General features: G+C 45.1%; 1 protein-coding gene across 1 annotated transcript in view; it reads left to right on the forward strand.

The window, feature by feature from the left end:
- Positions 1-920: 920 nt before the first annotated feature.
- Positions 921-16,718, forward strand: part of LOC133403263 (A disintegrin and metalloproteinase with thrombospondin motifs 20) — a 118,490-nt gene continuing 102,692 nt past the window's right edge. The window contains exons 1-3 of the mRNA XM_061678019.1: positions 921-1,047; positions 1,137-1,486; positions 11,446-11,608. Of these exons, the coding sequence (XP_061534003.1) occupies positions 957-1,047; positions 1,137-1,486; positions 11,446-11,608 (604 nt within the window). The 5' untranslated portion in view covers positions 921-956. The remainder of the gene's footprint in view (positions 1,048-1,136; positions 1,487-11,445; positions 11,609-16,718) is intronic.

The raw sequence follows: 16,718 nt of genomic DNA on the forward strand, positions 1-16,718 counted from the left end.
AAAAACGGAAGAGCGAGGACGGGGGAAAAAAATAAAAACAAAGTCCGACTTGGTAGCCAGCATGTAGACAGCCATGAACAAGGACCACCATATTTACAGAATCGTCAACAATTAGGCATTGCGATGGGATACATTGTGGTCGTCTATTGCCATTTTTTGCATAGTGCATAATAATAATAATAATAATAATAATAATAAATAATAATAATAATGTCATTGGATTTGCATACAGTCCACAAGGCTGGCCCCCACGCGTGGAGTTGCTGCTGGAGGCATCCCTCTCTCCCTCTCCCTCTCCCTCTCCCTCTCCCTCTCCCTCTCTCTCTCTCCCTCTCTCTCTCTCTCTCTCTCTCTCTCTCGTCCTCTCCTCCCTCTCTCTCTCTCTCTCTCTCTCTCTCTCTCTCTCTCTCGCTCTCTCTCTCTCCATTGGCTCTGCGGGGCCACAGGGGGCGTTGTTTCCAGGGCTTTAGTGTGTGTATATGTGTGTGTGCATGTGTGTGTGCGCCTTGGGCTTGCACAGGGTGGTCGAGGAGGGGATGGCTGAGGGAAAGCATACTTGGCACCGCTCCCTCCTTTCAGCGCACACTCTCTAGTTTGCACCGGGCGGCTAACTCCCTGCAAGGGGCGAAAGACAAGTGCGTGTGTGTGTGTTTGTATGTGCGTGTGTGTACGTGTGTGTATTTGGGGGGTGGGATGCATGTGTCATAAATAAATAGTCTGGGGCTGCTACTTTTTCTTTTTGTTTTTTGGGGGGGGGGCAGTGCGATGAGACGCGCGCACGTCGCCGGTCTTGCGCTGCAGCGAAGAGCCTCCGTCGATCCGGCGACCTGCCGCTGCTGACAAGCCGGCCTGGGGGGCGAGGAGAGAGGGAGCGGAGCGGGGGAGGGGGGGGTGGGCTGGGGGGGTGAGGAGAGCTCGACGAAGGGGTCGCCGCGGAGAGCACCGCCGCGGGAACCATGCAGTGTGCAATCTGGCTGGTGGGACTCGCGTGTCATCTGTCAGCGCTTGTGCGGCTCGCCGCGCAGTACCGGTTGCATCCAAAACAAGGTACGACCTTTATTCCGCTAAAACGCCTCAGGAGTTATTAGATGACACCCTTTTTTTGTGTGCACTAACCCCTGCACTCTCCCTTGCAGAACTCTTCATCAAGCAGCTGTCATCGTACCAAATCACCAGTCCACTGCGGGTCAATGACTTCGGAGAGTCCTTCCCGCACACGTTGCACTACAGGCGCAGACGCAGGAGTTTAAACGACGAGCTGTCCGTCCCGCGGCTCCACTACCGGATCGACGCGTTCGGACAACGCTTCCACCTCAACCTGAGCGCGCACTCGGACTTCATCGCGCCCGCCTACGCGGTCACACGCTTGGGAGCGGCCGGCGAGAGCCAGTCTGAGGAGGCCGTGGACATGCGCCACTGCTTCTTCCGAGGACACGTCAACTCCCGGGAGGAGCAGCCGGCGGTGTTCAGTCTGTGCACCGGCCTCGTGAGTGCCCACTTTGCCCTCCCCCCCCTCTTGCCCTCTCGCTGCAACCCCGGTTTGCACCCGTGTTTAGTTGCTTCAGTGCAGCACGTCAGCGTTTCCCAACCTGTATTGAGCCAAGGCACGTATTTGCCATTCGAAAAATCTCTGACAAAATAACAAAAATGTCACAATGAGTGGACACAAAGGTCAATTATGTACCTTCTGCCATCCAGCAGAAGAGCATCGATCTGCCCTGCCTGCAGGCTGCCATTATACATGGCCGGCATAGATAGATGAACAAAGATACAGCCTTTGTTAAAGCGGTTGTGGTTGGGAATCACTGCTAAACATGATTTTTACTGCGGTAGTACGCAGTCTTCGTGGTTTGCACGTCTGCCTCACAGTAGAGCGGTTCTGTGTTCAAATCTCTGTGTGCAGTTTGAATGTTGTGGTTGAGTATTTATTTATTTATGTATGTTTTTTTTTACGTGTGCAAACGTCATTCAAACTCAAACAGGTGGAAGATGTCCAAGTATGGGGATTCTTTCGTTTTTTTGGCTAATTATATTGTTACTGTGGCATTTAACTCTGGCCTGGTTCCCTCATAGCAAGCAGCATAGCAGAGCAGTGGCTCGCGAGCCTGCCTTACAGTCAAGAGATCCCAGGTTCAAATCTCTATGTGGAGTTTGCCTCTTGTTGTTTCATATTTCTTTTTAGTTTGTTCGTGGCTTCACTCGTTATGTGCGCAACGAATGCAAACGTCGTTGTGAGGACGTAGAGACCTACGGAAACATTGTTGGCTTGGGCCGTGACAGACAGGAATGGGTGTTCCGTGGGTTTTCTCCAGGTACTCTGGCTTGCGTCCACATTCCGAAAGCATGCGTTTTAGGTTCACTGAAGATCTTAACGGCCCATTAGTGTGATTGCGAGTGTGAATGGTTGTCTATATGTGCCCCGTGATTGGCTGGGGACCGTTCCAGGGTATACTTTGCCTCTCACCCAGTCAGCAGGGAAGGCTCAAACTCATCGGCAACCTTAATGAGGACAACGAGAGATGAGACGCCGCCGTCTTTGAGTGACAGTGTCTGGGGTTGAGGTGATTTTTGGCATTTTGCAGGATATCTGCGTGACAAAGAGGCTGGCAGTTGATGTATACGCACTGTGGACATCCTTGTACCTTTTTGTTTTGGCCTATATGACGTGAATTACTCAGGGCTCTTGTAGTGTAGTGTAGTGGTTCACATAGCTGGGATAGGATCAGTTCTCATTCATTGTAAAAGTGAAAGTTTCTCCGTCTTGCCAATGATTCAATGACCCTGAGCAGGTTAAGTGAATAGGAACTGGACAGGCAGGCATTCTGCTTTTGCAAAGATTGCATTATTCAAAAAAAAACCAAAAACACCAGGATAAACTACATTAGGACGTTACAGTGGTTGTAGTTTACAGTGGTGCGGACCTGGAATGCGTCACACTGAAAGGTCTTGCTATTTTGCTTACCTTGTTTCGTTACACGAGATGGGCAAAATGTTCAGCTACAACCACACGAATAAACATATTGTTAAAGTAGTAGCTCATCAGAACTGAGCATTGTTATCTTAGCAAGGGCAGAGATTTCGAGAAAGCTTTCATTAGATTGTGCATGTGTACACTTGACATAAAACGGTATGACCATTTCATATTATGATTATCATGACCAGCAAATTATCGCTACCATCGGCATTTTCGCAAAATTACTTAAAGAAATGCCAGAAGCATTGCGACAGGTTTTAGTTTTGATACGAGAAATATATAATCTGCAATCCTATTTAGTTTTTGACATTATAAATTGTAAACAGTAACGATGCTATTCGATGCTATTCATTAGCCTGTCTACGGCATTTTGCATTAAAAATTACTGAAGTGGTTTGTTTCAAATGCACAACTTATTTTATTGCTTTTTTTTTTTTTTTACACCGTAGAGATAAATAACCACGTTATATGCAATATCTATGATTTACACGTGCTGGCCCTATGCCATATTTCGACAAGTGTTACAAATAAATAAATTGTAAACAGTAACACCCAAAGTGAATTTCCATTGAATCAAATAGAATACAATACAATCGAGTGGAACAGAAACCCTTTGTTGTCCCTGTCTGGTGCAGATACAGTGACATTGGGGTACAACTCCAGGTTTGTTTTAAGAATGAAAAAGGAATAATCAAATAGAAAAATAAATCATATGAAAACTAACCCAAAACATTACTAAATTATGCAACCCAAATTGCAGTAAGACACACGTTATACAGTACAGTATGTACAACAGTAGCAACGGCGTCAGAGATGCAAATAAGAAGAGTCAGACGGGAAAGGTCAGCCCAGGCCAACTAAATGCTATGTAACATTTAATATTTCTAGTGTTTATGTATTATTGTTTACTTCTGTGCTGTCACTGCCCGGTAGTGACACTTGTGGAGTTATCTACGTACTAATTTGGGCATCAGTTTTTATTCACGTATTCTGTGAATGTACACAGATATGTGTCACTTCTCATGTACACGGAAATACAAAGTTTTAAAAAAAGAGCTAGGAATAGCGATTACATTGGAATTGGGAACCAGCAGTGTAAATCCAGCCTTATCTCAGTCAAAAACAGATGTTTGATGACCCCTATCACACCATCGTTTCAGGTTATTAGAAGTTTACTGACTCGTAATGACTTTACTGGCCCAATATAAGTGATGGAGATATTAGGAGAGGGATGACTTCATGGGTCACATAAGGCATGGGACGTTTGACCGTCGCCACTCCCACCGGATTCTGGCGCGGGGGACAGTTTGGCTGGACCCCTGCAATGCAGACAGTAAGACCCCCAGGAAGAATTCCGGTGACATAATCCTTATTTTAGATGGGCGGACCTAGTACTGTACCAGGATAACATTTAAAGTGCATATAAAAAGTGTACACACCCCTGTTCAAATGCCAGGTTTTTGTGATATAAAAAAAGTGAGCCCAATATAAATCATTTCAAAACTTTATCCACCATTAATGTGACCTAAAACCTGTAGAACTTCATCCATCCATCCATTTTGTACCGCTTATCCAAGGTCAGGTCGCGGGGGCAGTAGCTTTAGCAGGGACGCCCAGACTTCCCTCTCCCCAGCCACTTCAATCAGCTCTTTCGGGGGGATCCCGAGGCGTGCCCAGGCCAGCCGAAGGACGTAGTCTCTCCAGCGTGTCCTGGGTCATCCCCGGGTCGTCTCCCGGTGGGACGTGCCCGGAACACCTCACCAGGGAGGCGTCCGGGAGGCATCCGAATCAGATGCCCTAGCCACCTCATCTGGCTCCTGTCGATGTGGTGGAGCAGCGGCTCTACTCTGAAATCCTCCCTGATGACCGAGCTTCTCCCCCTATCTCTAAGGGAGAGCCCGGACACCATTCGGAGGAGACTCATTTCGGCCGCTTGTATCCGGGATCTTGTTCTTTCGGTCACGGCCCACAGCTCGTGACCATAGGTGAGGGTAGGAACGTAGATCGACCGGTAAATCGAGAGCTTCGCCTTTCGGTTTAGCTCCTTCTTTACCACAATGGATCGATACTAAGTCCGCATCACTGCAGACAAGACCCCAAGATACTTGAACTCCGTCCACTTGGGGCAGGATCTCATCCCCGACCCGGAGAGGGCACGCCACCCTTTTCCGACTGAGGACCATGGTCTCAGATTTGGAGGTGCTGATTCTCATCCCAGCCGCTTCACACTCAGCTGCGAACTGCTCCAGTGAGAGTTGGAGGTCACGGCTCGATGAAGCCAACAGAACCACATCATCTGCAAAAAGCAGAGATGCAATACTGGAGAACTCAATTGAAAAAATAAATAAATGAACCACACACATGAAATCTCATGTTAAATGTGAGTCAGAACACGCCGGCCACCATTTAAAGTGCCTCTGATTAACCCTAAATTATGATTAAGATGTTCTAGTAGGCTTTTCCTGACATTTTTTTTTTTTTTTTTTGCTTTCTAGCAGAAGTCTGAAGGTTTTGTGCTAACACTGACGGGTGTTGGCTTTTGACTGTTCAAAATTCCTTCCACCTTGACTAAGGCCCCATTTCCATTATGAACAGCGTTGTGTTTGCGCCAAACAAACCTTTTGGAATTATGGCCAAAAAGTTCAGCCTCGGTTTCATCAGACTGTAACTTATTGAGTGAAGCTCAATGGATTGCATTGCTTGGGTTCAACCGCTAGAGGCACTGTTGATTCATACCATGCCATCTAAAGAAGAACAGCATGACGTAAGCCATCCTATAATTTGTTACACAACAGTTACTGTTAATTGTTGTATAAAAGATCATACATATGATTCGTACAGTATAAGGGGAAAACACACTTTCATTTATAGTTTATATGCAATCGAAAGTCTACAAAAATAATGTCCATCCATCCATTTTCTGTACCGCTTTATCCTCAAAAGGGTCGCGGGCGTGCCGGAGCCTATCCCAGCTATCTTCGGGCGAGAGGCAGGGTACACTCTGAACTGGTCGCTAGCCAATCGCAGGGCACATATAAACAAACAACCATTCGCGCACATATTCACATCTACGGGCAATTTAGAGTCCTCAATCAACCTACCATGCATGTTTTTGGGATGTGGGGGGAAACCGGAGTGCCCGGAGAAAACCCACGCAGAACATGCAAACTCCTACAAAAATAATATTTAACAAAAAATATAGAACAAAAATTTATTTCCCCTCATGACATCGTTCAAATGTACTATAGGTAAATCACTCATATATTATGACTGTGTCACTTATTTTTACACTTGTATAACACTTATTTTCGTGCCCTGCGATTGATTAGCAACCAGTGCAGGGTATACCGTGTCTCTCGCCAAGAGTCGGCTGGGATAGGCTCCAGCTCATCCACGACCCTAATGAGGACAAGCGCCTTTGAAAATGGATGGATTACCCCTGCAGTTAATAAAGCTTTGATGATGGTGACAGTTTGACCCAGGACCAGAGTATTTCCATTATTTCTCGTGGGGAATAATTGCTTCCAAATCCGAACAACAACCGTCTCAGAATGCATTGTGTTCAACCGTCGAGATGCCTCTGCAATCCTCGTGATGAATGCGAAGATGTAGAAAGGGAGAAAAAAGACACTCCATAAAGTGATTCCCATGTTTGCAAAGTAATTTGAGATCTGAGCTTTGCTAAATTTATCAGGCTAATCAGCCTTTAATTGCCCATCTGCCCGATTTTGTTGAATGACTCGCTTATCCAAACATGTTTGCATCCTTTTTCAAGCAATCTTTGTTAGTTATCCGCATCATCACTCATTGAGAATGACAGCACAATGGAGATGACACCAGAGGCTATTGGGTCATAAATGTGTCCCTATCTGATCGCTGGGGCTTAATGGCTTGGCCAGATTTTTCCCGGGATGAGGTCATTAAGGAATAATTAAGCCCTAAAACAAAGGAGTCATTCTGGAGGGGAAGAAGAAGCAGGTGCCCCTTCTCGCCCATAGTTACTGAAAGCTGATAAATGGTGCGACTAAAGAGCATTTGGCCTTTTCAGAATGAGCTGTGACTGGCCCAGAAAGAGAAGAAACGGCGTGAAGAACGAGGAGACAACCAGCCAGTAAAACTCCTGGCTTGTTTACACCGTGGGAAACACTAGCTCCCGGGAGGTGCGTAAAAGAAGTGTGTGGTGAGTCAGGCTCGGTGACAAACGAGGCCATCCTCAGTCCGGCGCCGAGCGATGCACTTCTGTGCAACGATCACACTCCCTGGAAGGGCTTGTGTACCACCTCCAGGCAATTCTGGCATGGCGGCTTTTGATGGAGTACAACCAATATAAAATCGGCAATCCTATGTAGTTTCATTATAAATTGTAGACAACAAAAATGACTTGAAACTGACTTAGATTGACACTATTGTATTACAGCGGTGCCTTGAGATACGAGTAGAAGTGCAACGATTAATCGACGACTAATCGATTATCAAATTAATCGATAACCATTTGGATAATTGATTAATTGTTTAGGGATCGTGTTTAATTTGAAATTGTCCAAATCGTCACATTTTCACCCACTCAAGAGTAAATATTCTCAGATTTCTGACGTCTTCCATAGGCCTCTCACGATAATTAGGATATTGACTTATCGTTCGCTAAATAAAATGGACACGATAGATTTTTCCAGACTCTGATAAATTCTCATCGTCGTGATGACCCACACGCGGCTCACGCAACGAGCTGACGGCGAGTTGGACAGCTACACAGCGAAGTGGCTTGCTACTAGCAGGTAGGCTAGTACGTATAAGCCGCTGGTGGGCTCGTGGACCGGCGGCGGACCGGCGTTGGCTCCGTCCAGTACTCATAAACCTTGCTCCATGCGTCCTGCCTTGTAGCTGTTTATTGCCACAGTCAGTTATAGTTTACTGTCACACTAAACACGAGAATTAGGCCTATAAGTTGTGTATTTGAAACAACCACTTCAGTCATTTTTAATGCAAAATGCCATAGACAGGCTAATGAATAGCATCGATAGTTGCAGTGTTATATATATTTGAAGACAAAGGTGCAGAAACACATACAGTATAGCTAGACTGTATAACAATACTCACAGGTATGTATTCTTTATCCTCTATAAAAAAAAACAACAACAAAAAATGACCTTTATTACTACAGCTTACTGCGTCTGTTGTGAAACTCTTCTTCTTCTCTCGGACTGTATTATACTGCCCTCTAGTGGCCAAGACAGACACACCCGAAGGAGGAGCGCAACGTGGGGCTAGCACAGATTAATGGCATTTTCATTCATTTCAATAGGCAAAGATGACTTGCGATTGGTTGACGACCAGTTGAGGTTGTACCCCACCACCTCTGAGGATATGCGGAACGTAAAATGGATGGATGAATTAGTGTTTTGAGTTGAAGCATGATCATCAAACAAATGAGATTTGTAAATCAAGGCACCACTGTATTTTTGTGTTTAATTACACGTTACAGCTATGAAACAGCTTCAAAGGGAAACCCCCACAACCGAGCCCCCAGTCCCCCCTTCTCTGGGCGATAAAGTCCAGTTCAGCACCCACTGCTGAACAGCAACCTTTGTGTCTGGTTAAACTTTGTTTTTTTTGTTTTTTGGGTTGTTTTTTTTTTGCTGGGAAACATGGAAACTCTGCTCCCCAACCTCCGCCCTACAGTCACTTGACAAGGCGGCTTTCTGTTTCCACAGGTGCAATCCTCCGATCAAAGTTAACTGGCCAAAGATAGTGATTTACAAAAGACAGGTAAACATCTACTACCACTTACTATGTATAAATCATTGATACTCTTTAAATTGCAGCAACAGAAGGCAATTTTAATGCAGCAGAACCTCCAAGATCGCTTTTTTTTGGGGCAATGTACAATACATTTTTTCCTTGGGGAAATAATGGTTATTATGTGTGTCAGGGTCAAACTGTCACCGTTTTAACACCTTTGTTAACATTTTAGCTAAACTACTGTTGTTGTGACTTTCGGCTTGTCCCGCCATGGGTCTCCACAGCGATTCACTGGCATGAATTGTTTGAATGTGTATGTGAATAGTTATTTTATCTATATGTGCCTTGCCTTTCACCCAAAAGTCAGCTGGGATAAACTCAAACTCACCTGTGACCCTAATTAGGATAAGCGCTATACAAAAATGGATGGATGTATGAATGGATCTACGACTGCCTGGCCATTCACCTTTTAGAAGTTGAACCGTATTTAATGACAAATCTACAATCATTAGAAGAATGCAGAACAGATATTGTAGATAGATAGATAGATAGATAGATAGCGAGATAGATAGATAGCGAGATAGATAGATAGATAGATAGATAGATAGATAGATAGATAGATAGATAGTGCATATGATCAGTGTCAGGAGGAGAAAGAGAAGAACTTAAAGTCCATCAAGTATTCCGCAAAAAGGCCATTTTTGTTCAAATGTAAATGAACCAAATAGCCTCAGTAGCCTTCACTTGATGCTGTTCTTGACAAATGTTTACAAGGTCAAGAATGAGTGTAGCCAAACATGCTGGTCATTGCTGCTGTGAAAGAGATAAATCCGTAAGGCAAACAAGTAAACGCTTTTCCACTCGCTCCATGTCGACTTCAGGGAGATTTATCAACGAGTTGAGAAGGTCGGCATGCTTAAACTAGACATTTTCACTTTGGTAGTATCATTCTGGGTTGTCGCTGCAACACACAAACACAAAATAAATGAGTCGCATTTGCACTTTGGAGTTCATATGGATCTAATTGGCACTTGGATTAATACACAGTTGTGGTACCTTGAAGTTGCAAAACCCCAAAAGTTTTACAATTTAGAATACAATCAAAGTTTGGGTGAAAAATGTGACCCAAAGTTAAAGTTTTGCAGTGGTTGTCTCCTCCCTAGACCTAATTTTAGCCAGCATAAAAGCATTAACTCTGCGAGTGTGAGTCTTTGCTTTTGGAACACTTTTTCTGAAAGCATGACGGTCGTAAGAGAAGAATAACATCGCCAGGAAGTTGTTTCGTGTGAAGAATTTTTTATTTATTTATTTTTTTACACCGTAGAGATAAATAACCACGTTATATGCAATATCTATGATTTACACGTGCTGGCCCTATGCCATATTTCGACAAGTGTTACTACAATAATGTCACAGTGCCATAAAGTGTCGTGGTGTTGGTCCATGTTGTCTTACCTCTTTGATGAATAAAGTTTTTGTTAGCACACAGTTGTTGTCCGCTCATTGTTGCACATAACAATCTGACTTTGTGTCACTGCCCTTCACCGCCATTTCATGATTCCACTGCCGCTGGTATGAATTAAGTCTAGCGGTGATCAGTGTAAGCTAATGCCTTGAGGCTAACCCCGATTCGTGCACCTTTAACTAGTCACGTGCGTGGCGGTTGTGTTTTTTTAAACTTCCAGTTTGTTTCCATCCAGCGTTGTGTTTCCACAAGCGCCGCACTCAGCACATGTAGCACTCGAGGCACGCGGCGCTTTCGAGGATCCCTGTCGTAATTCCTGACATCACCCTTCTGCTAATCCTCCGCCCTTTGAAAGACGGAAAGATACATACGGTCATGTTTTCCATATCCAATTTGTACCCCCAGGCAACTCCCGCCTTTCCCCACCCTCCCTCTCTCTCTCTCTCTCTCTCTCTGTCAAGTCTCACTTTGTGAGGACATCCATGGAATAATGGCGCTAAGGAAACATTCCAGCGTGCGATATCCTGTTTAAGCGTGCATGAAATGACCATGCAAACAGCGTTGTGCCTCACGGCTGAGTAACCTAAGGAGCTTTGTGGCGGCCTGAGCTGCCAAATCAATATTAGCATCCGTCTCTCCATGTATGATGATGATGTCACTCCTGCAGGGAGGGAAATGTACATTCACAGTTAGAACTGCACCAGATGAGAAACGTGTTGTCCTGGTGTATATTACAGCTTTAACAGCCACCAGCTCTCGAACAAGACTTCACTTAGTCAGCATGTCAATCATAGACAAATGTGACACCCTGAGGCTGTCTGTGCAAGCTTGTAGACCACAGCTATTGAAAGCATGAAATCACAGTGGAACCCAGAACGCTCAATACATTATCCTTCAATTTTGCTCATAGGAAATAATTGAAATAGAAATTATCTATCCATGTTCTCCCTGTGGGTGTGTGAGTTTTAATGGTTGCATTTCATTTCATCCAAATAAAGCAGACATCATGTTGAAAGCAACAACGATAGAGAGGGACTCTTAAACTGGTGTGAATGTGAATGGGTGTTTATCGATACTGGATGTGACCTGCAATTGGCTGGTGACCGCTCCATGGTGTATTCTGCTGCTCGCCCAAGGTTATACTTTCAAACGTTTTTCCTCAAAGGTCAAATCTTTATTATAACTTAGCGACTTAAGATGTTCCACTCTATGTACTTGTGCACAGGCATCTCATGAGCCATGCCTGTTGTTTCTCGTCCCGCTCCAGATTGGCACTTTCACAACATCGGACGGTGAATACTTCCTGGAGCCTCTCTTGAACGCCGAGGGGGAGGAGGAGTACGACGACGAGCACCACAAACCCCATCTGGTCTATCGGCACGAGAGAAAGCGCAACGTATCCAGCGACGGTGTGCCTTGTTGGGCCTCAGGTAACAGACGACAGACTGTCTAACCATCTTGCCTTTAACCACTGTCTGGCTATCTTCCCGCCTCGTGACCTACCTTCGGAATCTAAATTATACCTAATCACAGTTTCAGTCTGATTAAGGGGGTTTTCCTCTTGAAACGTAATCACTTTATCCATCCATTTACTTTACCGCTTATCCTCACTAGGGTCGCGGGCTGCTGGAGCCTATCTCAGCAATCTTCGGGCGGGAGGCGGGGTAAACCCTGAACCGGTCGCCAGCCAATCGTAGGGCGCATAGAAACAAACCACCATTCGCACCCACATTCAAACCTACGGGCAATTTAGAGTCGTCAATCAACCTACCACACATGTTTTTGAGATGTGGGAGGAAACCGGAGTGCCCAGAGAAAACCCACCCAGGCACGGGGAGAACATGCAAACCCCGGTCCCCAGAACTGTGAGGCAGATGTGCTAACCATTAGTACACCGTGCCGGCGTCATCACTTTAATGAGTAAAAAAATGCTTGAGCGCAGTCGGTGTTTCTGCCCAAGTTCTTTGTCTCAGCTCAGTTGCGGGAGCTTGGAAATCTAGCGAGTTGTGATGAGATGAAGAACCAGACAGGTTTGTAAGATTGCGTCATCGCCGTTTCCACCAGGGCTTTGATTTTGAAGGCCAAAGTCGCCCTGCAGGTTCCCGATCTTTCCACCAAATTAGTCTCACTGCTTTGAAAGTTTTGAAAGCTCATTTCACGTAACTCTTTGTCTATATTTTTCTTCTTCTCTTATAAGGGTACATATTATTATTACTCATTTAAAGAAGGCCATCATGGCCGATGATGCATATCGTTGTCAGACATTTGCCTAATTTAGTGTCCAAATTCCTGCTAGTCTAACTTCTTTTTGGGTGGAGAAGAGCCCTTGAAGAGAAGCTGACCAAGTGGACTCCGGTTACCGGTGTCATCGTGCCGCGGAGGTCAGTGGGTGGCCTTTGTAAGAGGGATGCAATAAATCTTGTGTGTGTGCAAGCAGCTTCGTTGGTTTGTTGTGTCGAGCTGAGCCATTGTCGCACCGCGGTGGCTATTGTGTGCCTTGGCAGTTTAAAGAACTTGGACTGACCTCCTCCATATGCTTTGGCTTTTCAGCCACTCAGTCTGTGTGTGGTAAACAGAGACGAGAAATGTGGAGGGTCTCTGTTTTGCTAGAAGGTGAATACACTAGGCAGCTTGGTGAAGTAGTGGTTAACATGTCTGCCTCACAGTCAAGGGATCCTGGGTTCCAATTTTGGTTGCCGTCTCGAGAATACGCTATATAAATACCTTTATATCAAATAAATTGTTCCCATTGAAATGAATTGAAATGCTGTTAATCTGTTCTGGTGCCCTTTATATGTTTTTAATGAAGAACAATAGAACTATCCATCCATCCATCCATTTTGTGAGCCACTTCTCCTTACAAGGGTCGCGGGCGTGCTGGAGCCTATCCCAGCTATCATCGGGCAGGAGGCGGGATACACCCTGAACTGGTTGCCAGCCAGTCGCAGGGCACATATAAACAAACAACCATTCACACTCAGATTCACACCTATGGTGCAATTTAGAGTTGACAATTAACCTACCATGCATGTTTTTGGGATGTGGGAGGAAACCGGAGTGCCCGGAGAAAACCCACGCAGGCACGGGGAGAACATGCAAACTCCACACAGGCGGGGCCGGGGATTGAACCCCGCTCCTCAGAACTGTGAGGCAGATGCACTAACCAGTCGTCCACCGTGCCGCCCGCCTACAATAGAACTATAGTGTATAAAAACATAATAAAAGCAAATGTAAAGAAATTAACGTTTCATAAAGTGGAGGCACTGTATATACTGTAGTAGTCGTATGTTGGATGTGTGTGTTTAAGGAGCGTGGCCTAGCGAGTGACATCAGAAGCTGGAGTTGAGTTGGCTTAGTTGGTTGTTTCAGTCTGCGTGAGTGTCTGGGTGTGACTTTTTCACTTCATTTGAGCGGCGGCATATCTGAATCTGGCTCATAACTCAAATTTTGGCTCCCAACACAAAGCAAAAAAAAGCAACAACCTATAAGTCAAGTGTTTTTAACTGTGTACTGTACTTTAAAATACTGGATTGTATTTTGGGTTGTATTTTGTCATGTTTTCATTAGTCATTTAGCTATGGAGAGTCTTTTTGTAATAAAATTGTGAATTTAGGTGACAAGGATGCATACGACACACCTGTAGGTCTTCATGTAAAGGTAGAAGGCAGACAATAAGCTAAGGGATTAAAGAACCAGCTGAACTGGGCTAGTACTGTGCTCTGAAGTGTCCAGAGATGCGACTCATCTGCCTTATCAGATAGGGCCCCTCTCCAGATGTGGTGATTAAAGTATGCTCTTTGAAGGCCACACGGAGCCAAAGCGAGCAGTCTTTGTCAGCGAGAGAGTGCACTACACGCCACCGCTAGCAGGTGACGTGTAAACACCGGCTCGACGGCGTGTCGCTGGGCTTACACAACATCTTGAGCAGCGCCTGATTTTTGTCCCGATTTCGTGCCGAAGCGCTTTTGAGTCCATCGGTCTACCAGTACGGGTCCCTTGTGGTCAATTCGGTCGATTGGGTGTGATTTGCAAAGGCACGCAACTGTCTATACAATAAGGTCCCACTGTTGAAAGTGCATGTCATAGCACAAACTAAGCATGAAGTCGAAGGAATTGTCTGTAGACTTTGTGTCGAGGCACAGATCTGGAGAAGGGTACAGAAACAAATTTGTTGCTTTCAAAGTCCCAATGAGCACAGTGGCCACCATCATCTGTAAAAGGAAGAAATTCAGAACTGCCAGGACTCTTCCTGGAGCTGGCGGTCCGTTTAAACTGTCCTTTGGTCGTTCCTGGAGATACCTCCTCCCCTAAAAAGGTCATCGCCATGAAAACAATAAGTTGCTATTCCCTTTTTTTTTAGCTAAGGAACCAAAAGCGCCCAGAAGAACGACATCCCAATTCCCAACTGTCACAGCTTTACACATCCCCACCCCCAGACCGCTTTCATTACCAGTCAGATTTATCTCATCTCATAAATGATGCGGCAAAGAAGCAGCAGCGGCGGTGGTCGTTGGCGGGGTATTCCTTTCTCAGTTTCTCCTCTTTTTGGAGAAGCAATAAAAGCTCTCATTGTGGGGCGTCAGTCCGCCTCTCTTTTTTGTCTCTTCCCACTTTACCTTTTTGTGAAGAGGACCCTCGTCTAAAATTATCATTGGTAGCTGCCGTGTGAAAGCTGAATGGTCCAGCGGGCTTTGGAATTTGAAGTGGTTTTATAGAGGAGTTTACTATTTGAAATATGGATAACAATGGTTTTGCCTGCAGTACAAGGAGGGCGGGGGGTTATTGCCCATGTACTCACTACATCTTTCTTTTTAATGTCCTCTACAGTGAAACATCTTTTTCAATCAGACAAAGTTGAAATGGGCTGCCTTTTATCAAGCCAAACAACTTGTTTATCAGCAGAGATACATGTGGGGAGCAGGGGGTGGGGGTTGGGGTGGGGAAGCTTTCTATTCAGATATGACTGCTTGTAACAAGACAACAGAGGAGCACTTGTGTGTCTCTAAGTTTCCATAGTTTGTACAGTCACTGTACATTTCTTTTCCCAAAAACAAGCAGAGGAAGGCAGTGTTTCCGACACATGCAAAAACATATGCGGTTACCACCTATGAGGTGTCAGTGACAAGGGCTTTTAAAAGTCTTACCTCGATTGTTATTTTGGCAATCGAGACGGCCGTTTGCTTATCTCAACGTGCTTTTCTGCATCGTTGAGTGCTTGGGTATTTTGCTTCCATTTGTACAAATATGCCAGGGACCTAAACAAAAGGTATGTAGGTATGTCTTGGCCTTGTTTTGGATTGTCAACGCACTTTGTGTCTTTAAAGCTGCTATATAAACAGAAGTTATTATTAAAGTTATAAGTGTAACTACCTTAGATACATTACATGTTGTAAGCGTCGTGTAAAAACCACCGTATGGCGATGCTATGGATGTGAATGTGCGGTGCGACACTATCGTGCACCGCACCAGCTAGCTACGGGCTGCGACTGTCCTACCACGGTGCGGCTCCTATCCTCGAATTAATCCTTGACTCCATGGCAGCAAATAAGCAAGCCTCCTGACAGGTATTGACCTACGCATGCAATACACTGACCAAGAAGAGAGAAGCTGGTAAAGCCATGCTAACCGCTAAGGTATCATAAAGTGTAGAGTCGTGAAGCACCGGAATAAGTGCTTCGGTGGTACAGTACGCTATTCTCTCATGTATGGCTGGATAAGCATTACAGTAATCAACTAGCACACACGACAGGTCCAAAAACCGGAAATGAATAAGTACGTTACCGCACGCTGTTCGTGAGCCAGGTGGCGAAGCCTACAAGCTCAAAAGTATATTAATAAATAGTATATGAACATTTTTTAATATCAGCAATGTTATTTGTTAGTTTGCACCATAGAGTGCTGAATTTTAATGTTGAGCTTTGATATTTGCACAATAAATGTTCTCAAAACTACCTTATATCTATGTTTTTTTGCTGTGTATGTTTTATGATTTAGCTTTGCTAAAGGACTATACAACCCATTCAAAAACACTTCCATTTTTATTTTATATCGTAATATATACAGTACAGTACTTTTGCTGCGAATGGATTAGATTTATTCTGCGATATGAATTCCAGGCCCTCGCCGGGACCCTCGTAAACCGAGGATGTCCTTTAAAGATGTTCCACTGTATCCGCCTGCGAGCTTGCATGTGAATCCCGGCATGAGTGGATAGAGATCGCCACAACGCTGAGGGTCTCTACAATGAGGGTAGATTCTTTTCTCCTTCAATTCCATTTGAAGACGGATAGGGAGCCTCTTTCTCGCTGTTTTTGTCGGCTACGCTGAACCCCCACCCCGGTCCTCCCCACCCCCTCCCTCAGTGCCATACTTTGAATGCATTAGGAACAGTAAATAGAATATGGACAGTTTGACAGCAAACATTTGCAGCTGAATAGCCAAACACTAGTGTTCCAGTGTTGGTGGCGGGGGTCTTTCATCCCCATTTTGTTGTGTTGTTTGGCGGCCGGGTAAGAGCGAAGTGACCGCCTTTGATGGGGC

This window comes from Phycodurus eques, chromosome 5 (genome assembly GCF_024500275.1).
Source record: "Phycodurus eques isolate BA_2022a chromosome 5, UOR_Pequ_1.1, whole genome shotgun sequence".
Lineage (NCBI taxonomy): Eukaryota > Metazoa > Chordata > Actinopteri > Syngnathiformes > Syngnathidae > Phycodurus > Phycodurus eques.